The sequence below is a fragment of the Urocitellus parryii genome, chromosome 4 (genome assembly GCF_045843805.1).
Source record: "Urocitellus parryii isolate mUroPar1 chromosome 4, mUroPar1.hap1, whole genome shotgun sequence".
In the NCBI taxonomy this organism is placed as follows: Eukaryota; Metazoa; Chordata; class Mammalia; order Rodentia; family Sciuridae; genus Urocitellus; species Urocitellus parryii.
Window position 1 is genome coordinate 112,696,545 of NC_135534.1, and position 27,165 is coordinate 112,723,709.

The 27,165-nt window shown below is 36.9% G+C and overlaps 1 protein-coding gene across 1 annotated transcript; it reads left to right on the top strand.

Annotated features, from left to right (window-relative positions):
* Stt3a (STT3 oligosaccharyltransferase complex catalytic subunit A) lies at window positions 1-27,165 on the top strand. Its single transcript, XM_077796973.1, has 18 exons — window positions 1-80; window positions 2,498-2,624; window positions 3,624-3,684; window positions 4,508-4,629; window positions 4,992-5,137; window positions 7,190-7,280; window positions 8,991-9,097; window positions 11,022-11,186; window positions 11,523-11,703; window positions 12,472-12,627; window positions 13,950-14,041; window positions 14,674-14,829; window positions 15,103-15,291; window positions 16,612-16,728; window positions 16,845-16,947; window positions 23,698-23,886; window positions 24,611-24,726; window positions 25,596-27,165. Exons 2-18 carry the CDS (start codon window positions 2,537-2,539, stop codon window positions 25,632-25,634), a joined length of 2,118 nt encoding a protein of 705 aa, XP_077653099.1. The 5' UTR covers window positions 1-80; window positions 2,498-2,536; the 3' UTR covers window positions 25,635-27,165.

Here is a 27,165-nt window from a genome sequence, read left to right on the forward strand (position 1 = left end):
CTCAGCCGTTGCCAGGGTTGGGTGCACCACTGAACGGATGGCAGAAGGAACCAAGCGGGTTCTTGAGGAACGCCGGCTAGGTGAGAAGGCCGTAGGCTATAACTTGAGGATTAGCGTCTGGTGAGGTGCAGGGTGTTGGTGGGCGTGTACGAAGTTCATGAGGCAGGGCTCTAAAAGGTGGTGGGGAGCAAAGCTTAGGACCCTGCATAGGAGGGGGCGTGGGGTGTGGTGTGGGGGACCTCCTGGAGTGGAAGGAGGTGAAGGTCTGGGGAAGGAGATCGCGGGGATGGGGCGTGCGCTTAGGCTAGGACTGTGTGGGAAAAACTGGATGTTGCAGCTAGTTTGGAGGGGAAGACGCTTAGGGTGTTGGGGTGGTGGGGGTCCAGCGGCTGGTGGGGTCAGAGGTTCTCAGGTTTGGGTGGTTGAAAGGACAGGGACCTGCCAAGGAGACCTGAAGGGAGGAAGGGGAGCAAACTGTGTGAGGGTGTGGAACGTGTGTAGGAAAACGGGGCTGGAGAGGTTGCAGTCGTGGAAGTTAGGATAGGGGTGGGACAAGATGCCAGAGGTAGCAGGATACAGTTGAGGAGGAGAGCAGAAAGAAAAGTATTTTAAGAACGTGTCTGTGCTCTTATTTGTTTTGGCGGTTTGCGAAAATGACCAGAAAACACAGGATGAAACCTTCTCTTAGGGTCCGGCCTTAAATTACCAGTTCCTTTACTCAGTTTTCGGGTTGAGGTACACGCACACTCTCCTTATTTTTATAGGTGTGTAGGCTATATCAAATCAATGGTGTTAAGTTTGTTTCTGTTTCTGCCATTCCAGAAAACGGCTTCAAACTTTAGAGATAAAACTGGATTGTTAACTTCCTGGAGTTAGGTCTTTGATTACACCATAAGTTTTTCTTTTGGGATTATAATTAAACACTCATATCTAAATCTGCTCCTCTGCCCCGGTTAATTATAGAAAATATGTTTGACTTCTCAGTTTGGAGACTAGGAATGTGTTTCTTCATGCCTTCCTCCTAGTCCAGTGTTATTTTTTTCCCTCCTTTCCTTCTAGTAGTGGGGAAAAGATTAGGACTAATGCAGGTTCCTTTCATTTTCAGCATAGTTTTGAACAATATTAAATATTGTTGTTATATTCTTAATTCCTTAGCCCTTGATCAGCTTATAATTTAAGAAGGTAGTACTGTTTTATACAGAAGTGGCTAACCTGCAACCTGCTGTGGTAAAGTAATGCTATGTAGCTCTTCACTATCAAGTATTACCTTTTTTAATAGTCTATAACTACTTCCTGAACATTTTGTTTTAATTTAATTTTCCCCTCCCCCTACCTTTTTCTGCTTCAGTAGGAAAAATTTATTTCTTTTCCCTCAAGATTAGCATCTGGTTCCATGAATTATCTCTGTGTCATGGAATCAGTTGCTTTAAATCAGCAGTGTCAGTTACAGAGAGGCTTTGAAACAGATGATTTAATAGATCTGTGCAGAAGTTGCACTGTCATTTAGGGATTAAAAGTACAGTGGTCTGTGTATGTTTATGTTCCCCTCTTGGGTGCATACTTTTACTTGCATTAATGAGCAATCATGGCTTTTAGTTAACCCTACAGCCCTGTTGAGATTTGGAAAAGAAAGAAGCTTGTTGCCAGTCAATTGAATCTTATATTTAGGGCTTGAAATTGTGCTGATTCAGTCATAATTTCTGTTTTTCCTCTTTTTACTTTCACTTCTGTACTTAATGTTTACTCTCCATTTCTTACTCCCCATATATTTGACTTTTTCTGAGTGTTTTCTTCATATTTTTTCTCATTTTTCATGTTTCCTATTTATTTTTGCCACTCTCCCTTCCATACTATTTTGTTATTACTGTTTTTATGGTGCTAGAGATTGAACCCAGGGCCTTGAGCATGCTCACCATGTGCTTTGCTACTGAGCTGCTCCCTAGCCCTGCTTTTGTTATATGATACTATTGCCAGTTGTACTTAAGTACAGTTGTATTTATGTACTTAGATGTGAAGGAGAGGGAGGCTTAAACATGAGTGGTTTCTTTAGATCATTTCTTTTTACATTTTTTTTGGGGGAGATTGGGGTACTGGGGATTTAACCTAGGGGCATTTTAACCACTGAGCCATATCCTTATCCCTTTTTACTTTTTATTTTGAGACAGGTTCTTGCTAAGTTGTTTAGGGCTTTGCTAAGTTGCTGAGACTGATCTCAAACTTGTGATTGTCTTGCCTCAGACTCCCAAGATGCTGGAATTACAGGCGTGTACCACCACACCGGACTCCTTTTTGGTTTTATCACATAGATCTGATTGTGTCTACTTCCTTCCCAGTATATCATACTTCAGGCAAGGTTTGGGTATTGGTACTAGGCCTGACCGCCTGTTCTCTTTTCGCTAGCTCATATGTCCCTTATGGTTCTCTTCTTGTGTATAAGACGAAAGTTAAGTAAATGGAGGGTGTTCAGTATCCTATGATCTTGACTTTTCCATTTTAGCTATTTGAGTGTCTTCTGTTGTGACCCATCGATGTCAAGATGACTAAGCTTGGATTTTTGCGATTGTCCTATGAGAAGCAGGACACTCTTCTGAAGCTTCTCATTCTATCAATGGCTGCTGTGTTATGTGAGTATGCACCTGGGTCTCCATTTCTTTGGGAATGAGAAGAAAATGCTGAAAAAAGTAAAACATGGCTTTCTTAAAATGCTTTTTATGTTTTTTTTTTTGTTTTGTTGTTGTTGTGTGTGTGTGTGTGTGTATGGAACTGGGGATTTAACCCAGGGAGGTCCTACCATTGAGCTGCATCCTCAGCCCTTTTTATTTTTTATTTTGGGATAGGGTCTTGCTAAATTGTCCAGGCTCTCCTCAACTTGTGATCCTTTTGGCTTAGGCTCCCAAGTAACTAAGATTTTAGGTGTGTGCCACTGCACCTGGCTAAATGCTTTGTTCTTCTAATGGATGGTAATTTGTTCTTTTTGCATTTCCCCTTCATGATAATTTTCTAGGCAAAATAAAAGAAACAAGGAATATAAAAGGACTGGCAATCCTCTGGGAAAGAATGAAAGCATACTAATTCTTTTTTCTCATAGGGCTGAAAGAGGTAATGGGGATTGTTCACTGAATTTTGTAGAGGACAATTATCTTTAGTTTAGATACTTAGTAGTTTTGATAGTCCTTGAGAACTTATTTTATAGATTTTCAAGTTCTTCATGAGTCATAAATATAGTCATGTTTGACATACTCTTGCGTTGCTCCAAGATTAAGGTTCGTTTTTTTGTGTGTGTGTGTGTGTGTGTGTGTGTGTGTGGTGTCAGCATTTATAAAAGATGACCTTGTAAGCTGAGTATTAGTAGGTAAATGTAATGTTAATAGGTTTTGTTTACTAGAAACAATTTAATAGGTGATTAAATGTGTCCTACGTAAGTGGAAAATGTAGTGCTAGTGTCAGACTTCTTTTTTTCCTCTGTGTGGGGACTGATAGATATAGATTTTATTGAGGAATTATTTTATTTTTTATGTGACCCCTGTGTTGAATAATTCTGTTTTCTTTATAATGCTATTATTTATTGGCTGTTGTTTTCATGGCATATTGACATTAAAATATTTATTTTCTAATTTTTGTAGCTTTCTCCACTCGTCTCTTTGCTGTCCTGAGATTCGAAAGTGTTATCCATGAGTTCGATCCGTGAGTACCTTTGCTTGGTCTGGTATTTTCCTTTGGAGGTATTCAGGTTCGTGGTTTTCAGATTCAGATTTAAGTCAGCTCTCAGTGATGGGGATGTGCTTTCAGTACATTTAAGAGGAAAATCCTGGAAGTTTTCCATATTTTTGAAGCATTTCTGTTGGAATTGACCAGCTAAGTCTAGAAAAACTCAAAAAATGTGAGAAGCATTGCTGGTGTGACTTGCCTGTCATTTAAGATCTGACTAGGCTAAGAGAAATCTAGCTTCTGAGTTTGGTCAAAAGTTACAGATGCAGATTGACAGAAAGGGACCTGGTGTATATTCAGAGCTCAAAAGAAAATTAAAAGTCATGAACTTGAGATTCATTTTGTTCCAAGCATTGTTTTATAGATTATTTCTAAATCCTTACAGAAAACAATAAGATGTAGGTCCTCCTTTTTTTAATAAATGAGGAAGCTCAGGCTTGGAGAGGTTATCCAGAGTTACAATTTATTAATGGAGTTGCCAAGATGAATGTGGATTTGTCTGACTCCAGAGACCACTGTCACTGTGTTACCTCAAGTTAAGGCTTATGAAATGTTTGGAAAGCCAGAATCATAGGTTCTTGAAGTATCTTAAAAATATTCACCTGCTGGAACATTGGTTCAAAAGTTTAATGCCTACATTGGTATGCAGACCTATCATTTTGTGAAGACACTGGAAAGCATTTTAGAGGCATTGTAGATATTCTCTTTGGGACCTCCAAAATCAACTTAAATTTTTTTTCATGAATGAGTATTTGGGTAGGAAGAAGAGGAGGCACAAATCTTTTCTTACTTGGTATAGGTATTTTAATTATCGGACTACCCGGTTCCTGGCTGAGGAGGGATTTTATAAATTCCATAACTGGTTTGATGACCGGGCTTGGTACCCTTTGGGACGAATCATTGGAGGAACAATTTATCCAGGTAAGAACAGAATTAACAAAAATTTTTTAACAGGATAGTATTTGTATATAATAGTTTCTTATATTTCTAATAGTTTTAATTCATGACACTTATAATTTCATTGTGATTATAGATTTTTTTTAATGGTTTATTTTATGTAAGACAGGAGAACATGTGTGGGAAAGTGGTGATGCATGTTTTTTCGTATATTCTGGACTTTTCATTGAATGCTTAGGAAAGAAATTTAGAGGTCTACTGCAGTTGCTGTGTTAGTGTTTCTGGTTTGTCAAGACCTATGTCGTGACTTTATTGATGTTTTCTCTTTCCTTGAAGTTCTTTGTCTTACCAGGACAACCTAATGGAGTCTCTCCTTCCTGTTTCAGGCTTAATGATCACCTCTGCTGCAATCTACCATGTTCTCCATTTTTTCCACATCACCATCGACATTCGGAATGTCTGTGTGTTCCTGGCCCCACTCTTCTCTTCCTTCACCACCATCGTCACGTACCACCTTACCAAAGAGCTCAAGGTGAAGGATTTGGGGTGATAGGAGACTTGAGAATGAATGTTGCTCAGCCTTTCTTGTTGATGCTAGAGGGTGGGGAACTGAGAGTCTTACAGGAAGCCAGAGTCTATGGACAGTGTTTGCTAGGCTGCATTGAGTTTACTCCAACCCCTCCTAGAATATGTGTTTCTTATCATTTGCAATTTGCCCATAGGCGAGGATATTTGAAAATCAAATAGAGAGAAAAAAAGCTGGCACATGTCTTAGGCGGGAGGTTCTCAAGTTTGAAACCATCCTGGGTAATTTAGTGCAACTCTGTCTCAAGATAAAAAGGGCTGGGGCTATAGCTCATTAATAAGGCACTTGCCAGTCATATGTGCAGTCCTGGGTTCAATCCTTAGTACTCCCCACTACCCCCATCAACAAAACAAAACTTAAAATGCATAATGTGAGATTTTGATTTTGAAGCCCTTACAGTGTAACAAAGAAGAAAAAAAACAACTACACAAAAAATTTTCTAAGGTAGTTAGTTCTTTCCTTAGGAAATAAGTACTTACAAATTATTTATTTATTTAGCATTTATTTTAAAATTCTTAAGCCATTTGGCTTCTCTCCCTAAGTGCTGGCTCTTTTTTCAGATTTCAGCTTTGCTGAACCTGGTTCCCTAGAATCTATTCTTAGTGTATTGCTGTGGTAACTGGGGGATACCTAAGAGGTGATAAACTAGTAGGAGAACTTTAGAAGCCTGCGTTTAGTTTGGGAAACTTTTCATCCTTCTCCTTGTTGCCCTTGTCCCAAATTTGACACTTATGAACAGACAAACCCTTTTTCTTTTGGAATGTGAGTTTATTTTGTTTCTACTTTTTTCCTGAGCTCAAAAGTTGCCTGGTGGTACTCCAGCTTTATTACTTATGTTCCTGGTATCTTCAGTTTAGGTGGATTATCACTTATCCCTTTTGCCTTTTTGACTTACATAATGATTTTCTTCCTTTGTTCATCATTGCATGGCTTTTAGAGGTATGGCTGGTATTCCTGTGCAGTCATTGTTAGAGGAAGGAACTGATTAGCTTGGGGATACCTGTAGTCAAACAGCCAATTCTGTGGGCTTGGAACATGGCTCAGTAGTAGAGTGTTTTCCTGGTATGAGCAAGTCCCTGGGTTCAATCTCCAGCATGATTAAACAAAAACAAACTAAAAAAACCCTAAAAGTAGCCAGGTACAATGGTGCATGTCTTAAACCCAGCATCTCAGGAGGCTGAAGCAGAATGGTTGCAAGTTCAAGGCCTTGGCAATTTAGGGAGACCATATGTCAAAATAAAAATATATATATATATATTAAAAAAAAAAAAGATTGGGAATGTAGCTCACAGGTAAAGACCTGGGGTTGGGTGGTATATATATGCAATTGAATGTTACTCAGCCATAAAGAAGAATGAAATTATGGCATTTGATGGTAAATGGATGGAACTGGAGACTATCATGCTAAGTGAAATAAGCCAATCCCCCAAAATCAAAGACTGAATGTTCTCTCTAATATGCGGATGCTAACTCACAATGGGGAGTGGGAGTGGAGCTTTACCAAACTTGGCAGGGAGAATTGCGGGAAGGGTGGGGGATAGGAATGGGAAAGACAGTAGAATGAATTAGACATACCTTTCCTTTGTTCATATATGAATATATGACCAGTATACCTCCACATCATGTACAACTACAAGAATGGGAAGTTATACTACATGTATGTACAAAATGTACAAAATACATTCTATTGTCATGTATAACTAAAAAGAAAAAAAAAGCAAATAGCACATTCTGGGGCAAGTGCTGATATTTAGGTAGCTCATGTGACTTAATCTGTCCTCAGTATATGTGTACTCAGTTTTAGACTTGGTGTCATGGGAACTTGGTTATAAAAGTTTTAGCTTTCTTGGTGCTGTGAGCATTTGCAGTACTTCACATCTACCTTGGAAATTGTTGGGTGCTCTCTAGGCCCATTTAATCAGAATAAACTAGCGGGTTATTGGTTATTTGTTCTCTCTCATAGATGTGTTGGTGTTAACTCTTATTATTTTTTCTTAGGATGCAGGGGCTGGACTTCTTGCTGCTGCCATGATTGCTGTAGTTCCTGGATATATCTCCCGATCTGTGGCTGGTTCCTATGATAATGAAGGTAGACATGTAAAATGCTAAAGGGGGTCTGTTCACTTCATTAACTTCATTATCCAATAGAATTTCACAAAGTACCCTAGAATTTGGGTCAGATCTAAGGCTTAGCAATAATAAAAATGATACTTGGTAAGAATTTTAGAAATGGGCAAGAAGGGATCTTGGACAAGTTTGTTTTATCCTGAAATTCCTGCTAGAGAGGTAACTGGTAAATCTATAAGCTCTTGGCTCATCTCAGGACTCAGAGTTAACTCTTGTTTTAACATTATAATTATTTGTTTTATTTTCTTAGATAAAGGGATATATTTATCCTTAAAAATTATAATGACTTTTAAAATTCTAAATGTATTGAAAGTCGTTTTCTGGAAGACAGTGTTAAATATTATAAAGATAGATAATGAATAAGATTGTTTTGGCTCATAATTAAATTAAAGGGATAGATTATAGTATTTTTGTTTTGTTTTGTGGTGCTGGGGAATTGAACCCAGGGTGTTGTGTATGCGAAGCAAGCACTCTACCACCTGAGCTATATTCCCCAGCCCAGGGATCTCTATATAAATATTATGTTGGTCCATAATCTGGTATGGTAAAAATGGACCTATAAAAATTACTCTAGGGCTAGGGATGTGGCTCAGCGGTAATGCGCTTGCCTGGCATGCGTGGGGCTCTGGGTTCAATCCTTAGCACCACATAAAAAAAATAAAGATGTTGTGTCCACTGAAAACTGAAAAATAAATATTGAAGAATTCTCTCTCTCTTTAAAAAAAAAATTACTCTAGTAACAGGCATATAGTGCTTTGTGCTCTGATAAAAATATAAAGACCACTTTAGAATAAAGTACAAGGGCTGGGGATGTGGCTCAAGTGGTAGCGCGCTCACCTGGCATGCGTGCGGCCCGGGTTCGATCCTCAGCACCACATACCAACAAAGATGTTGTGTCTGCTGAGAACTAAAAAAAATAAATAAATAAATATTAAAAAAAAAAAAAAGAATAAAGTACAAGGAGAGATTATCTTGGGTTTTTGTCATCAAGCTTTCTGGAAGTGATTGAGTTTGAACTGGGCCCTGACGTTAATACTTCATTAGGTAGATATTAAGATGAGTTGCAGCCAGAGCCAGCTTATGTTACGATCTAGAGGCAGGACAGCGCATGATAGTATAGTACTTCTTTAGAAGTAGCAGGAAATATAATGTCTGGAAAGAACAAAAATAATATTGGCTTACATTTCCTGAGTGCTTACTGTTCTAAATTCTTTTTTGGGGGGAGGAGTGGGGGAATATTGGGGATTGAACTCTGGGGCACTGGACCACTGAGCCACATCCCCAGGCCTATTCTGTACTTTATTTTTAGAGACTGGGTCCCACTGAGTTGCTTAGCTCCCTGTTATTGCTGAGGGTGGCTTTGAACTTGTGATTTTCCTGTGTCAACCTCCTGAGCTTCTGGGATTACATGTGTGTGCCATGGCACCCAACCTAAATTCTTTATGTGCATTATTTATATTTATCTTCACAACAGTTTTATAAAGTAGCTACTATATCAGACATCTTTTTTTAATAGGAAAATGAGACAAAGGGAGGTAAAATAATTTACCTAAAATTACAGTATTACTAAGTAGTAGATAAAAGATCTTAATCAGGCAGTCTGCTTCAAAACAGTATTCTTAGCCACTCTGCTGGCATAGCCTCTTGAATTTTTGGTGTTTTTTTTCTGCAGGGATTGCCATCTTTTGCATGCTCCTCACCTACTACATGTGGATCAAGGCAGTGAAGACTGGTTCCATCTATTGGGCAGCCAAGTGTGCTCTTGCGTATTTCTACATGGTAACTTTTTCTACATGTGCTTAAACCCAGGGCTGCACACACACATGCTAGGCAAATGCCTTACTACTGAACTATATCCCCAACCTCTCTACATGTTTTTAATTTTTGAATTTCTTTTTCTTTTCTTTTTTTTTTAAACCAGCACTAGGGATTGACCCTAGGGGCACTTTTGTACCACTGAGCTACATCTCCAGCCTTTTAATTTTTTATTTTAAGGCAGGGTCTCACTAAGTTGCTCAGGGTTTCACTGAGTTTCTGAAGCTGTCCTTGAACTTGTGATCTCCTGCCTTAGCTTTCTTACTTGCTGAGATTACAGGTTCCCACAGTGTCCAGCTTTTAAATTTCTTTAACTATTTCCTGTGGGTACATACTAGTTGATCAACCTTTTCTGGTTATGTTATTTCTTCTGGTTAGTTATTTCTTTAACTATTTCCTATGGGTACATACTAGTTGATCAACCTTTTCTGGTTATGTTTTCCTTAAAACTTTACTTTTCCAATACATATTTTTTTCTGTTTAGTTAGACTTTCTTCCTTTAACTACTTCTACTTGCTTATATATCCCTAAATTCTCTATGGGACTATACAGTGGATTGCATCTAGATTTACTCTGATGCTTGGGTATGTCTTGCTATAATGCTAGTAGCCATAAGGGAACTGGCAGTTAACTTACAGTAATAGGTAATGCTATAATGCTAGTAGCCATAAGGGAGCTGGCAGTTAACTTACAGTAATGGGGTGTGATTTTTCTACCCCCACCCCCCAAAAATCAATTATTTAAACTTTTTTGTATGTGAGCGTGTGGTATTAGGGATTGAATCCAGGGATCCTGTACCATTGAGCTATATCCCAATCCTTCCTATTTTTTTTATTTTGAGATAGGGTCTCTCTTAGTTGCCAGGGGTGGTCTGGAACTTATGATCTTGTTGCCTCAGCTTCCTGAGTCATAGAATTACAGGTGTGTGCCAGTGTGCCTGGCCTATTTAAACTCTTTAAGCCACTTGACATAAGTAAAGTCAGTCGTTATGTAAACAAGTAAGCTTTAGAAAGTTCACAGGACAGCTATTCCCCTTCTCGGTCTATTCCCTAAAGACCTAATAAGAGCATGCTACAGGGACACTGCTACATCGATGTTCATAGCAGCACAATTCACGATAGCAAGATTGTGGAATCAGCCTAGATGCCCTTCAATAGATGAATGGATTAAAAAAATGTGGCATTTATACACAATGGAGTATTACTCTGCATTTAAAAATGACAAAATCATAGAATTTGGAGGGAAATGGATGGCATTAGAGCAGATTATGCTAAGTGAAGCTAGTCAATCTTTAAAAAACAAATACCAAATGACTCCTCTGATATAAGGGGAGGAAACAAGGACAGGGTAGGGACGAAGAGCTTGAGACGAAGATTTTCATTAACAGGGTTGAGAGGTGGGAGGGAAAGGAAACGAGAAGGGGAATCGCATGGAAATGGAAGGCGATCCTCAGGGTTATACAAAATGACATATAAGAGGAAAGGAGGGGTAAGACAAGATAATTCAAATGGAAGAAGTGATTTACAGTAGAAGGGGTAGAGAGAGAAAAGGGGAGGGGAGGGGAGGGGGGATAGTAGAGAATAATACAGACAGCAGAATACATCAGACACTAGAAAGGCAATATGTCAATCAATGGAAGGGTAACTGATGTGATACAGCAATCTGTATACGGGATAAAATTGGGAGTTCATAACTCATTTGAATCAAACTGTGAAATATGATGTATGAGGAACTATGTAATGTTTTGAACGACCAACAATAAAAAAAAAAAAATGCAAAAAAAAAAAAAAAAAAAAAAGAAAGTTCACAGGAGACATCCTAAAGTATAATGGTGGTGACCTGAGGAGGAGTGCTCAGAGGAACTGTTTTTTTTTTTTCCCTGCCATAGGTTTCCTCATGGGGAGGTTATGTGTTCCTGATCAACTTGATTCCTCTTCATGTTCTGGTGCTGATGCTCACAGGCCGTTTCTCCCACCGGATTTATGTGGCCTATTGCACAGTTTACTGCCTGGGCACCATTCTTTCCATGCAGATCTCCTTTGTGGGTTTCCAGGTGAGTGTTAGATTTAATAGAGTTTTCAGCCTCTTCAGGTATTGTTTTGGTTGGGTCTTGAATGATGAGAATTTCAATGAAAGGAAGTTTCAGGAAAATTGCAGACCAAGCCAAGGAAATAGCCTGAGCAATAGGCAGAGATGTGATTAAGATGGTGTGTGGTATGTTTTGGGGGACTCTATGTATATTTGGAAAATATGTCAGATGAATTAAACCCTTGCCTAGATTGGACTGATTCCTTTGGGAAACTTCAGAACTTATTTGACCCCTGAAATAGATCAGGGTAATAAGGGTCTGGGCTATATTATTACCATATATAATGCTTTTACCCTACAGCCTGTCCTTTCATCAGAGCACATGGCAGCCTTTGGAGTCTTTGGTCTTTGCCAGATCCATGCCTTTGTGGATTACCTGCGCAGCAAATTAAATCCACAGCAATTTGAAGTTCTTTTCCGTAGTGTCATATCCCTGGTAGGCTTTGTCCTACTCACTGTGGGAGCTCTCCTCATGCTGACAGGTAGGGTGGGATCTTAGCTTCTAGTATTAAATGAAAATGGATACATAAAATAAACTCCAAAAAGAGTATTTCCTGAGCATAGGAGATTCTTTCTTTTATTCCTGTTTCTCTTTATTTCAAATACTAAAGTTTTGCTTTTTTATATTCAATTCACTTGTCATCCCCAGTGTTAGATTTACCATAGCAGAAAATGTCTTATTAGAGCTACTTTTAATTACACCTAGTGAAAGAACTGTATCTTACCTTGCTAATCTTTTTCTTTTCTATTGGTTGGTAGACCTTCTTACATTCCTTGTGATACCTTATATCATGGCACTCATCTAACCCTATGGGAACTTAATCATGGCCATTCATATTGGTTAGCCTGCCACATTTTCCTCCTTCATTTTTTTTTTCCACTCTCAGAAGCTAATTTGTTTTTACCCAAGTATTGTCTAATTCAGAGTGGGACTAGAGGACATTGTTTATTTAATCTCTGGAGTTTTCCAGATTAGGCATAATACCTTTTCAGGAAGCTCTTTTGCCTTCATTTTTTTCTCTGAATTTATATATAGCCCAATTCTTATTCTGCTGGTGATGTTGACTCAAGTACGCTCAAGTTTGAAGGAAAAGGAGTGAAACTCTTTAGTATTATTGGTGGCACTGAAGCAAAAACTTAGTCCTTCTCTGTCTCTAAGAGTGTTATTAAAATGAGATGTTGTGATTAGTTAGGTTAGGATGTTTGTTTTAGGAGTGTAAGTGAAATTTTTATTGCTTCTTTGCTGCCAGGAAAAATATCTCCATGGACGGGGCGTTTCTACTCACTGCTGGATCCTTCTTATGCTAAGAACAACATCCCCATCATTGCTTCTGTGTCCGAGCATCAGCCCACAACCTGGTCTTCCTACTATTTTGATCTGCAGCTCCTCGTTTTCATGTTTCCAGGTCTGTCTACCTTGTGCTCTGAAGTGGCCTTTTTCATAGAATCACCATTTGATTCTAAAAATGTCAACTACCCTCATCTTTGTTCTTATTTGCCTGTTTATGCTGTGCAGGACAGAGGATGGCTAAGCACATTTTCCAGATATTTGAAGCAGAGTAGGAGTCAGAAGTTGAAGTTACAGATATTGGCAAGCTCAGTTCTTCATAACTTTCTGTTTATTTGTTTTATGTTAAAATTCAACTCTACTTCTTATTTGGGTTTTTTTGTTTGTTTGTTTTCTTTCTTTTTCTTTGTAGTATTTCTGGCATATACTCCTGACTTCATCTAATTTCTCCTGTTTGCAGTATTGAAGTTTCATAATGGCATTACAAACTGTAGAGCCTTTTCAATATCTTCTGGCCAATTCAGATATGTTTTAGAATTTACCAATGTCAGTGGTCTTTTATAAAATAACTTGTACTTTATTTTATTATGGAAGTATTTGTGTATTGTGAAAATAATATAAATAAGTAAAAAAAAATTGTAAAAATTAGAGTTCTTAACACCTATCTCTAGCTACTATTGATAATTTATATTTATCCACTTATTGATATTGTGGATATCAGTGTATATTCATTTACTTATTTATTGAATAAGAATAAGATCGTACAGTTTTTTCCGCTGATCCTGAAGAATCATGATAGGGCTGAGGATGTGGCTCAGTGCTAGAGTACTTGCTTAGCCTGCTGAAGACTCTAGTTTCAATTCCTAGCACTGAAAAAATTTAATTTAATCCCTGTAATTTATTATTATTGTTATTATTATTATTGTTGTTGTTATTATTGTTATTATTTTAATATTTATTTTTTAGTTTTCAACGGACACAACATCTTTTATTTTATGTAGTGCTAAGGATCGAACCCAGCGCCCTGCACATGCCTGGTGAGCGCGCTACTGCTTGAGCCACATCCCTAGCCCATTATTTTATAGAAATATTTAAGATATATCATTCGTTAGTTTTATTGTTTCAGTACAAGATGCATAAAGATGTGTAAAAGGGCAAATAGTCCATAACCCTATGCAGCAATGTCTTAATTGATATATTCCATTTTTAAAATATGCTTTTAACTAGCTTCTTTGCTGGACATTTTAGGTTGTTTCTCAATTTTTGTGACAGTAAACATCTTTTGCACATTTCTATGATTTTTTTTTTAGGATAAATTCCTGGAAGTGGAATTGCTGAGTTAAATGTGTGGAATCATCCAGTGATATAATGAAGATAATTTCCCTTGTAGGTTTCTGCCTATAGGGCTCATCTGCTTACTTCTCCTTCCCTCTTTTGTAGTTGGTCTCTATTACTGCTTTAGCAACCTGTCTGATGCCCGGATTTTTATCATCATGTATGGTGTGACCAGCATGTACTTTTCAGCTGTAATGGTGAGGAACTCCCTCAGTCTTAGCAAAACTTTTCACTCTTAACTCTGAGGTGCTTTTTTGTTTTTGTTTTTTCCTGGTAGGATTCAGAAAGTAGTAAAGTTTGTATAGACGTTTCCTTCTGAGCACTTGAGGGGCTGAGTTGTAGAGCTACTTGCTATTATTGATTCTCACTAGGGATGTCCAAGACCCTCATACATTCTGGTTGTATTGTTCTGCTTTCTTGGGTTCATAACCTGTGTAGCAAGGCAGTTTTGCATTTTTTTTGAAGAATTTGACCCTGGGTGACTTAAAAAGGGAGATGATGCTTTTTTACTTGAAGGTATGGGAGTACTATCTAGAGATAGATAGTTAAGAGAGAGGAGGGATTTTAAGACAATATTTCTAACACTGTTTTGATTCCAAATCGCAATTAGGAATGTATTTTGTATTACTCAAGACACATATGTATACATAAGTACCTGTGACAGAGTTTAAGAAATATATACTTTTATTGTTGTTATCCCAAACATTTTCTGTCTTTACTGAAAAATCATGTTTGATGAAAACCTCTAAATTGATGTCATAGTTTACTAATAGAATGAAATCTGTAATTGTAAAATGTTGGTTAGACTGATGATTCCTGTCTCTCTTAGGTACGTCTAATGTTGGTGTTAGCACCTGTTATGTGCATTCTTTCTGGCATTGGAGTCTCTCAGGTGCTGTCCACATATATGAAGAATCTGGACATAAGTCGCCCAGACAAGAAAAGCAAGAAGCAACAGGATTCTACTTACCCTATTAAGAATGAAGTAAGAATTAAATGACAGTATAGCAGATTTGGGAAATTGCGTGTGTGTGTGTGTGTGTGTGTGTGTGTGTGTGTGTGTGTGTGAGTGTGAGTGTGAGTGATATGTATGTTTGTGTTTTTGAGTGGGAGAGTAAATTAGAGCATTGTAATAGGTGGTTAGAATAAGCTCAGGTAACCTCTGACTTATTTTGATTCAACTCATTTATATTGTCTATATAGAAATTGTTCTATTAATTTAGTTTGGTTTATTATGTAATTCTTTTTCCTTGTTTAGGTGGCAAGTGGGATGATATTGGTCATGGCTTTTTTTCTCATCACCTACACCTTTCATTCAACCTGGGTGACCAGCGAGGCCTATTCTTCTCCTTCCATTGTATTGTCTGCCCGTGGTGGGGATGGCAGTAGGATCATTTTTGATGACTTCCGAGAAGCATATTATTGGCTTCGTCACAATACTCCAGAGGTGAAAATTTGGGAGGAATGCAATTGTGGGGTAGGGATTAAGGGGGAAACACTGGATATGATAGTGAATCATGTAGCTTTGAGAAAGGTGGAAAGTTTGGAGAAATTGGAACTTTAGAAATCTAGTCTTGAATAAACTTTAAAGGCCAACTTCCATTTAATTCAGGTAATTCTTCTGTAGTGAATCTTAATTATCTAAACTTTCCATGGCCACTTGCATTGATATGTTGGTGGTTTGATATGAAACAGACTATCCTTCCCAGTAATAAAAGAAAAGCTGGTCATGGTGGTACACATGTATAATCTCAGCAATTTAGGAGACTGAGACAAGGGGATCACAAGTTCAAGGCCAGTTTGGGAAACTTATCAAGACCCTGTCTCGAAATTTTAAAAAATGGCTGGGGATACAACTCAGTGGTAAAATACCTCTGGTTCAATTTCCAGTACTGGGGGAAAAAAAAGTTAAAAATATATAATACATGTTTTATGTTTTTTTTTCTTTTTGTATATTTATGTTTTAGTTTTAGGTGAACACAGTATTTTATTTTTATGTGGTGCTGAGGATTGAACCCAGTGCCTCATGCATGCTAGGTGAGCGCTTTACCACTGAGCCACAACCTCAGTTCTAGAATACATGTTATTATTTCCATAAAGTTAACACTTAATGATAAGTACTTTTTAACATTTTAGTTTATTGCCTTTTGAGAATCTGAAGTCATTTTTTTTGGACTATCTGTTGAACATGACATTTCTGAGCATATTTGTTAAGAGTCAAAACCAGAATATATATATATATTTTTTTGGTAGTGCCTGCGGATTGAGTCTAAGGCTTTACACATGCTAAGCAAGTGCTCTACTACTTAGCTAGAACCTTAGCCTCAGAACTAAGAGTCTCTTAATCCCTGCCCATCAAATCTTGTGATTTTGTGTTTTTCCTCCCATATTTATAATAACTGATTTTTGTTATATTGTTAGGTCATTTATTTAATAAAGTTACTTAGTGATACTAAGCTATCACTTAAGTATCATTTAGTGTATTGCACAGTCCCCTACACATCCCACATCATTGTGTTTGTTTATATAAAGTGATTTGGGAATGTTGGATTGTATATAACTTGTGCTGAGTTTTCATGATTGTATATAAATGGAGGAAAAGATACCAACATTTATTTTCTGGTTAGGAGTGTACTATGTTGTGAAGAAATTGATTAATGAGCCAGGCCTCACTTTCTATCGGACCACAGATGTCCTACCACTCTTTGTCTTGCATTTGATTTTTAGGGTAGTAAGAATCCTGTTGTTTCTTTTACTATTCTTTCAGGATGCAAAGGTCATGTCATGGTGGGATTATGGCTACCAGATTACAGCTATGGCAAACAGGACAATTTTAGTGGACAATAATACATGGAATAATACCCATATTTCTCGAGTAGGGCAGGTAAGTTAAGGGATCCTTTGAATGTTTGATATGCACAGTCTAGTGGAAAATACTCCTCATGAAGAAATCTCATGATTTGAGATTTTGTTCTGAAGATTATACATTCATTTTTCTAGGCAATGGCATCATCTGAAGAAAAAGCCTATGAGATCATGAGGGAGCTTGATGTCAGCTATGTGCTTGTCATTTTTGGAGGCCTTACTGGGTATTCCTCTGATGGTAATGTACTTGGTTCCATTTCTAACTGCAGGGCATAGATTATTATTATTAATATTTAAAAAAAATTTTTTTTAGTTGTCAGTGGACCTTTATTTACATAAGGTGCTGAGAATTGAACCCAGAGCCTCACACATGCTAAGGCATAGATTATAAGAAAACTAGATGAATCTCCTTACTACTCTAACCAAGACTTCATTTCTTTTTGTTTTGTTTTGTTTTCCCCGTCCTTTCTTTCCTTCTCACAGTATGACATGCTATGATTGTCTAAAGACAGTAGTTCCCCAAGTAGTAAAACTAAGACTGTAAGGCTTATGAAAATGAACTTAAGAATCAGCATTATTTAATCAATTTAAGCTATGTAATCATTTGTTAGCTTAAAAAATGTTTTTTAAATATATGTAGGTATGAAATGCATTTACATATAAAAAATATATATATATTGTATGTATATATAAGTGTCACATGAACATATGTACATACACACAGCCCTGTTATTCATGAGTTATACATCCATGAATTCAATGAAAATATTTGGGGAAAAAAATTGTGTCTGTGTTAAACATGTACAGACTTTTCTTATCATTATTCTTAAAACAGTATAGTATAAAATGTATTTACATAATATTTATGTTGTATCAGATATTATAAGTAATCTAAAGATGATTTAAAATATATGGGAGGATGTAAGCTATATGTAAACACTATTTTATTTAAAGGATTTGAGCATCTGTAGATTTTGGTATCTATGGGGAGTCCTAGGAGCAATCTCCTACAGACACTGACAACTGAATCTATAAAAGGGCAAATATTACCATGTTCTTTATGATAATTGACAAAAAGATATTTTTATAAGAAACATGAAAATATAGTTCACTGCTTTAAAAATAACATTTACAAGATTAAAGTAATACCTGCTAATTTTTTAAAAAGTTAAAACAATTCTGAAGGTTTATAATGAAGAATTATCGTATCCCCTAAACTGGAGCCTCTTTAACACCAATCCCCAGAAGCAGTTATTCCTAGTATTTATTTATTTTTGGTGCTGGAAATTGAATCTCATGTGCATGTTAAGGCAAGCGCTCTACCACTGAATCATACGCCTAGCCCCTCATAATTTTAAGTAGCATGTATATTTTGCTATATTCAGTGATTGGTCAGTTATAGATATACTTTATAAATCTCTTACCATAAACAAAAGAGTTTTGCAGTTTATTTCATATTCTCTCCTTTTCCTTTCTCATTTCTTAGCATAGTTAATTTATAATTGTTGATTAAATCCAGAAGTGGTTTCAGAATCATGACTTTTAAATATTATTGACTGCTGAGTCAACTAGTACACTATAACTTGTTTACCTGCAGTTAATGATTACTTTGTGGTTATCTTTCTTTTTTTTCTTCTTTTTGGTGGTGAGGTTTGAGCTTAGGGTTTTGCTCATGCTGAGTATGTAGTCTACCCCTGAGCTAATCCCCAAGATGTGTTCTTATTTTTATTTTTATTTTTTTTAGAGAGAGAGAGAGAGGAGAGAGAGATACAGAGAGAGAATTTTTTTTTTTTTTTAATATTTATTTTTTAGTTCTCGGCAGACACAACATCTTTGTTGGTATGTGGTGCTGAGGATCGAACCCGGGCCGCATGCATGCCAGGCGAGCGCGCTACCGCTTGAGCCACATCCCCAGCCCCAAGATGTGTTCTTATTTTAGATTAGTTTCTGATATAGGCACATGACAGTTCCATCCAGATAGTATATAAGTAATAAAACTATATCATGTTTTATACTAGGGACCTGTCACCAGACTTCAGTTTTCACAAACAATTGCACCAGCACTATTTGGTTGTGTGCAATTATTTTTCAGTTTTCTTTTTATTATAATAACAACATTTCTAAGTCTGTAGAAATTTTTATGTATATCTGTGTATGTGTGTAAATATGTACATACATGCATGTTGTGTTTATGTATGTATGTATGCATATGTGTGGTAGAAAGGGATAGTCCCCAGGAGTCTTAGCTTAAGTAGCCATTGCTAACAATATTTTTTTGCTTGTTGAGATGAATGGAAGATTATGTTTATAATGTTGGAATAAAAATGAGTGTAATTTTTGGAAAATATTTTTTTGTGTGTGAAATTCTAGAAATTAGCAATTACACATGATACCCGACAAAGTAGCTTAGCATGAAAGTAAATATTATTAAAGTCAAGAAGTCTTGGTTAGCCGGGCATGGTGGTGCTCCTATAATTCCAGTGGTTCTGGAGGCTAAGGCAGAAGGATTACAAGTTCAAAGCCATCTTCAGCAATTTAGCAAGGCCCTAAGCAACTTAGTGAGACCCTGTCTCAAAATAAAAAGTAGAAAAAGGGCTGGGATATGGCTCAGTAGTTAAGAGACCCTGGGTTCAAATGTTGGTTCCAAAAAAAAAAAAAAAATAGTCTTGGTTATACAGATGTTTAAAGTAAACTTGGGATTGAGTATATTTAAAAAGAAGTAGACATTGTTAAGTGTATAGCTTGATGGGTTTTTAGAGAAAAATTACACTCATGTAACCACAATCCAGGTTGAGTATTACTAATATTCTAGAATTATTCTTTATACTTCCTTGCAATATCTACCACCAGTTCTCAAGGCTGACCACCGTCCTAGCTTCTAGTGCTATTTAGTTTTGAAACAGATTTATTGTTTCATAATTGTACCTTGCACATATTTAAAAAGTCTCATTTGATACATTTTGTCATATGCATATACCTATGAAGTTTTGCCTGTTTTTTTTTTTTTTTTAAAGAGAGAGTGAGAGAGGAGAGAGAGAGAGAGAGAGAGAGAGAGAGAGAGAGAGAGAGAATTTTTAATATTTATTTATTTTTTAGCTCTCGGCAGACACAACATCTTTGTTGGTATGTGGTGCTGAGGATCGAACCCGGGCCGCACGCATGCAAGGCGAGCGCGCTACCGCTTGAGCCACATCCCCAGCCCGTTTTGCCTGTTTTTTAACTTTATGAATGAGAATACCATATATACTCTTCTGACTTTTTTTGGTCAGTATTATGTTTGCAAAATTCATTCATATTGTGGATCCAGGCACAGTGTAGCATGCCCATAATTCCAGCAACTCAGGAGGCTGAGCCAGGAGGATCACAAGTTCGAAGGCAGCACTAGCAACTTAGTGAGACTCTGTCTCAAAAAGGACTGAAGATGTAGTTAGTAGTATGGTTTCCCTAGGTTCAGTCCTCAGTGCTAAAGATAAAAAAAGAGATTCATTCAGGTTATGAATAGTTGTAAATTGTTAAATTTTATTCCTGCATAGTATTCCATTGTGTGAATGTAGCACAGTATATTCACTTTATTTTTTTTTTCTTTTTCTTTTTTTTTTTCTTCTTTTTTTTTCTAGTATATTCACTTTAGAGTTGATGAATATTTGTGCTGTGTCTACTTTGAGGCTATTATGAATAATCCTGATTTGAACATTCCCTAATATATTTTTGATGAAATATGTTCCAAAGAGTAGAATTACTAGTTTAGGAGTAATGTCTGTTGTTCAGTTTAAATAGAATAAAGAGATACTGATAAAGATTCCCAGAGTGGAGTACCTGTTTATGTTTCTACTACCTGTGACTGCAAATTCTTAGTTCTATGTCTTTGCATATACTTGTTAGTATTTGTAGTTTTCATTTGGCACATGTAGTGATGGTATAGATATTTTAATGAAAATGGAGATGCTGCTTCTTCATAATAAATTGGTCATGTAAAAGTATAAAAATGTTGTGAAAATCAGACATTTAATGAGGTGAAATTGATGTTTAATAGCTTAAGTTTACATGAAAAAACACTCATTCATAAAGAAAATCTTAGCAGAAAAGAGTATGCCATGCTTTTAAGTTGAAAGAATGATGATTGACTAGTTAACCATGATCTTTAGAAGCTAGACTATTATTTTCAAAGAAGAAAATAAAATACTAACCATTAAACAATGCAGAAAGACAGCCCCCACCCTCCAAAAAAAATAATCAGTGCAGAACACTCATTATCTAGACACATGAAAATATGCATGTGACAACTATTAGAGAAGACAGTATTAATTTGTTTCTCATTGGACTTATCTCTTAGGATCATATTAGGCTTTTTAATTTTTTTGTACTGGGAATTGAACCCAGGCACTTTACCACTATGCTGCAACCCCCGACCCATTATTTATTTAGAGACGAGGTCTTCCTAAATTGCTAAGGCTGGCCTTAACTTGCAGTCTTCCTACCTCAGCCTCCCGAGCCTCTGAGGATTACAAGCATGCACCCCTATGCCCAGCCAAAAAGTAAATCTTGATATTTAGCATTGTCTTAATTGCCCACCTTCCCTTACGTCCCAACTCAACTTCAGTCATTATTCTTTTTTTTTTTTTGGTGGGGGGAGGTACCAGGTATTGAACTCAGGAGCACACAGCCACTGAGCCACATTCCCAGCTCTATTTTGTATTTTATTTAGAGACAGGATCTCACCGAGTTGCTTAGCACCTTGCCATTGCTAAGGCTGGCTTTGAACTCAAGATCCTTCTGTATTAGCCTCCAGAGCTGCTGGGATTACAGGTGTGTGCCACCACACCAGGCCCCAGTCATTATTCTTGTCTTTCCTGAGTTTATTAAAACTAAATTATAGCTGGGTGTGTCGATGTACCCCTGTAATCCCTGTGGCTCAGAAGGCTAAGATAGGCGAATTGGGAATTCAAAGCCAACCTCAGCAATGGCAAGATGCTTAGCAGCTCACTGAGACCCTGTCTCTAAATAAAATACAAAATAGGGCTGGGGATGTGGCCCAGTGGCTGAGTGCCCCTGAGTTCAATCCTCAGTACCAGAAAACAAAACAAAAGCAACCAACCAACAAATAAGCAACACTGTGAAAAAACAAAAACTTGGGCTCTGACTTGGGCTCTGAAGGCGATCATTTTTTCTGTGATGCTGAGGATTGAATTCCAGACACTTGGTGGACTAAAGATATACTCTGGCAGAGTTACACACTCAGGCAATCTTAAATAAGTAATTCCAAAATGTTTTGAATATATTTATGCTAAGTGGTGCATACTCAAAAAATGACATTTTCTAAAGTGATAATAGGCATTTGGGTATGAATGATTTTTTAAAAGCTTCATTATTTCATGGTCATATCTCATTGCACTTCTTGAATGTTCTTAATTTAAATTTCCTTTGAATGTTCGGGTCATGGACAAAATTTTTCTCTTTTGCAGTGTAACACATATTTCATTTTACCTTCTATTGAATACTTAATGCAGATTTGAAACAAAATAGTTAAATCTGATCATAGTCCAGATTCCCTCCAAAGAGAGGTTGATACAGTATTACCTTTATTTGAATTTTTTTTGTAGACAACTGTATCTTCAAAATTAATTTTTATGAAATTATTATTGCTGTTGTTATTATCTTGGTGGTGTTGGGGATCACACTAAGCCACACCCTCTAGGCCTTTCCTATTAGTTTTCACTCTTCATTTAGTAAGGTTGCCAGATTTTTGCCTCGGATGTATTTGCCAGATAGCTACAGTGCCAGAGTTCTGTGATACTGAGTTGATACTTGAGTTTTGTTTTTGGTCTTGTTTCTGTCTGTATGATCTGGGCAAATCTTTGTCTCAATATTTCCATCTATAAGATGAAGGAAAGAATATAGATATAGGAAGATAGTAATGTTGTTCAATGAATGCTAACCTTGTGAAAAGTGATATAGTTAGTGCTTTTATTTGCAACCCTCTTATTTTTCTAGTTTGATAGATGAGGAAACTGAAGCACATAGAGGTTAAATAACTTGCTCAAGGTCACTCAGCTAGAATTGGAAGTGCTAGAATTCCAACCCAAAGCAAACAGTGTGGATTCAGAGTCTTTTCTTAACCTCTGGAATATCCTTTGGAACCCTTTTTAATAAAAAAAAGGTTAATATAAAATTACTAACCTATGGATCAGTAATACTTTTTATACTAACCATTCAGTTAAACAGAGCAGTTGATTTCCCTAAAACTATAAACATATCTAAGAAATATCCTGAATTGATGGTGGTATCAGTATTTATAGAGTCTGGGAGTATATTTGACACAGAAATGTTGACTTCTCATGTTTGTGCTTTGGAGGTAAGTGACTGAAATTGTATTTCAGGAGGGAGCAGCAAACTTGTATTTTCCTTTTTGGTAAAGCTGCTATCCCTTGGGTCAGTGCATAGGCCAATAGAAATACAATGGGATCTACATAGTCATTTTAAGTTCTCACATCAAATAAGTGTAAAATACTTGAAATTAATTTTATTTAATTGAGTATATCAAAACATTTAACAAATAACTAATATGTTTTACCCATTTTTGTGTGTGTTTTGTATTATGTCCTCGAAATCTGATGTGTATTTTGTTTTCATAGCATCCCTTAATTTGTATTAGCCACATTTCAAGTTCTTAATTAGTGTCATCTGGCTAGTGGCTCCTATATTCAATAGCTCAGTCCCCAGCTAATATGTAAGAATAGTTTCAGTTGTGGCATAAGACTGGATCAATAGCATAGGATTTCAGGAGTCTAATAATTTCTGAGAAAAATTATATATTTTGAGGAAAAATATTTTACTCACACATTGTCCTACTTTTAATATAGAGTTGAATGGATGGTATCATTCCCTATTAGAAAAATATGGGGAATTTCCTTACATAGCTTTTTCATTTGGTTATTTAGCTCTAGCAACCTTTTTGATGCAGCAGTTTCTTTTATTTTTTTTCCTCTAGATATCAACAAGTTTCTTTGGATGGTTCGGATTGGAGGGAGCACAGACACAGGCAAACATATCAAGGAGAATGACTATTATACTCCAACTGGGGAATTCCGTGTGGACCGTGAGGGTTCTCCAGTGCTGCTCAACTGCCTTATGTACAAGATGTGTTACTACCGCTTTGGGCAGGTCTACACAGAAGCCAGTGAGTGATACACAGCATTAACAATAATCGCAGTAACAGAAATAGCTAGCAAACTCTGTTTTTTAGGCTTTGTTCTAAATGCTTTATATCTGTTAACTCATTTAATCCTCACAGTGATTCAGAAAGTAGACGCTAATATTGTTATTTCATTTTGAGTCAATTGAGGTGCCAGTAGGTTACTAAACTGGCCAACTTCACATGACTAAGAGGTAGGGTCCGGATTCAAACTCAGGCAGTATAGCGCCAGATTCTGTGCTTTCAGATATCTCTTGTTGTGTCTCAGTAAAGAATGTTGCTGAGGAAAGGAATATAGGGATAGACAGACAGAAGACTTCATTTCTTCAGATGGATACACTGAGAAGAATTTAATGAGGTTGTCTTTCCTTTAGTCTTGAATTTCATGGTTTTGATGTTGAAAGAATTTCTGAAGTACATGCAGGTCCTTGGTTTCTGATAGATTTTCTGATCCATGGAAGGATTAGTAGTGTGTTACAAAGGCTTCTGATATTTCTCAGAAAAAGGGGCTTGGAAGTCAGCCCCTATCTCTTAGAAAAAATAAGCTCCATGGATTCTGGCAATATCAACTTGAACAGGGTAACCTTGATTTGTTCTTAATACCTGATGCTCTTTTTTTGCAGACTCTAGTGTCTAATCAAACTGCAGCCTGAGGAATAACAATCTAAGTAGTAGAAGATATACTGTATTCTTTTTTGTCCCTTTCTAGAACGCCCACCAGGCTTTGACCGTGTCCGAAATGCTGAGATTGGTAATAAAGACTTTGAGCTTGATGTCCTGGAGGAAGCATATACCACAGAACATTGGCTGGTCAGGATATACAAGGTGAGCAGATGCTATACTGTTTTAGAAAGTGACCCTCATGTTTGCAGATAGGTTCTAGTGCTTAAATAATAGGCCACCATATTTCTTAAATGGGGGTATTTCTGATGACACCTGTATCTGAAAGATAGCTTGCAATTCATTCAGAATTTTACTTTTAAAATTCTGTTATCCTTAGAGTAGATCTCCCAGTGGCTGTCATTTTAGCAGTTGGTGCAGCAACATTTTTCTAGTTGCTATTTAGATCTGAATGTTTCAGTGCTCAGGCCTGAGGGGAGAAAAGAAAAAGAAAATTCGTGTGTTTGTTTCTGAACTGCATTACTCGTCTCCTACAGAGGAATTGATGGTAAAAAGAGACATGTAATCACATGAGTGTGCTATAGCTCTTACATAAAAAAAGATTGAGCCAGGCGCAGTGTTGCACATATGTAACTCAGTGGCTCAGGAAGCTGAGGCAGGAGGATCACAAGTTCTAAGCCAGCCTCAGCAACATAGCGAGGCCAACTTAGCAAGACCCTGTCTCAAACTAAAAAGAAGTGGATAGGGATGTGGCTCAGTGCTTAAGTACTCCTGAGTTCAATCCCTGATACAAAAAAGAAAAAAGAAAAGATTGAGAGCCTTTGATAATGTGAAGGGAAAATTATTTACTATGTCTCATAGAGATACTCTGAAAGATTAAGCAGTGTTACCAGACCTTCTAACCCATGTTTATTTATTCACAGTGTCAAACCAGGCAGCAGAACCAAACATAATCCAACCTGCTCTGGGTGAACCCATTTCACTAGAAAAAACTCTTCAAAGTTAACCTGGTTATCAGTATTAATTTAATTGACTTTCTTTTTTTTTGTGTGTGTGTGTATGTGTGTGTGCAGGTAAAGGACCTGGATAATCGAGGCCTGTCAAGGACGTAAATGTCACATCCAGCTATGATACGCTTTGCACTGAGCGCCTCATATTTAGAATGTTGAAGATTTTTTTTTTATATGCAGTTTATAAGAACAGAGCCGGATGGCATTAGAATCGTCTGGAAGTTTTGCCCTGGACAGTATGGGCTGGGCCAAAATGGAATGATTTTTATAATTCTGAGCAGGTTACCAAATGAAATGTCACGGATTTACTTTGGTCAATTAAAGGGGGGAATTTTTTTTAAAAAATGTGCCTTATTTGTTTTGACTTAATGGCTGATTTGAAGACAAAAATTTCTGCTGGGTTGCTCAAAGGACATATAGCAGACTTTACCAATGCTCTTAGCTCTCTGAACCAGGTAGGAGGAGCATTCTTTTTCTCTGATATCAGGAAAACTATTAAGGACTAGCTCTGATTCTACATTATATGAACAGTTTTGTCATACTGTCTGTATTGTAGCACTTAGTGTGAAGCCTTGCACATAGTAGGTGCTCAATAAATTTTTATCAAATGAATAAATGTTTATGGAACAAGAGAGTGCTATTTCTGGGCAGGAAAGACAGCTTTCTTGCTGTTATGTCTCTATTTGCAATGTCTCTCATCTTTAGAGGCGCTTTGACTTTATAAGGGATAGAAAGTGGCTAGCCAGACCTGATCTCACCAGTACTCTTTGGGACTAGTGAGGGTTTTTATTTTTTTAGAGCAGGAATAAATCAAGTGTGACTAAATCAGCAGTTTTAAAGACTCAAACAGTGAAATGTTATCAGTGGAGAGGGAGAAACTCTTTCAATGTTATGTGTAGAGCTTGATAATCAGTAGATGCTTGTGAATCAGCTTAAATATAATTATAAACATCTATTTGAAATTTAATTTTTCAGTACTTTCACCAAATTGTAACACTTCCCTGAAGGCTTTAGTTTCATTTCCTTTAGCCTATGCACTAAAACTCTTGTGGTTGTTTAGAGGTAAGTGTCTCTCCTTGTCTCAGTCTACTGTGTTTTTTTTTTTTTTTTTTTTTTTCTTTAGTGGTGCAGGGGATTGAACCCAGGGCCTTGTACATGCAAGGCAAGCACTCTGCCAACTGAACTATATCCCCAGCCCAGTCTATTGCTTTTACATACCACTTCAGTCAAGTTTAATTACCTGGTTTTGAAATCCTTGCTTAATAAACTACAATTTAGAAGGAGGACACATTGCCAGCCTGACTGCTAGAAGAGAAACATCTTAAAAATGTTTAGCTCCAAAGCACAATGGACCCATAGACGTTTAACATCAAGATAGCTTCCTGTACAGTTCAGTCAGACATTTTATTTATTTTTTTTAAACTACATAAGACATGTATCACTGAGGTATATAAGCCCCAAGTCTTTTAAAATATATGAGGAAACTGTCTAGTGTTACATGTTTAATAAAATAGGAGGAATTCATGGCTTTTAGATAAATCAAAATCATAAAATAGATATGCTTGGGTATACTTTGATATCTAGGGAACTTAACCTTCCAAGTCAGTTTACATTCCATGTGGTTGAGATTTAG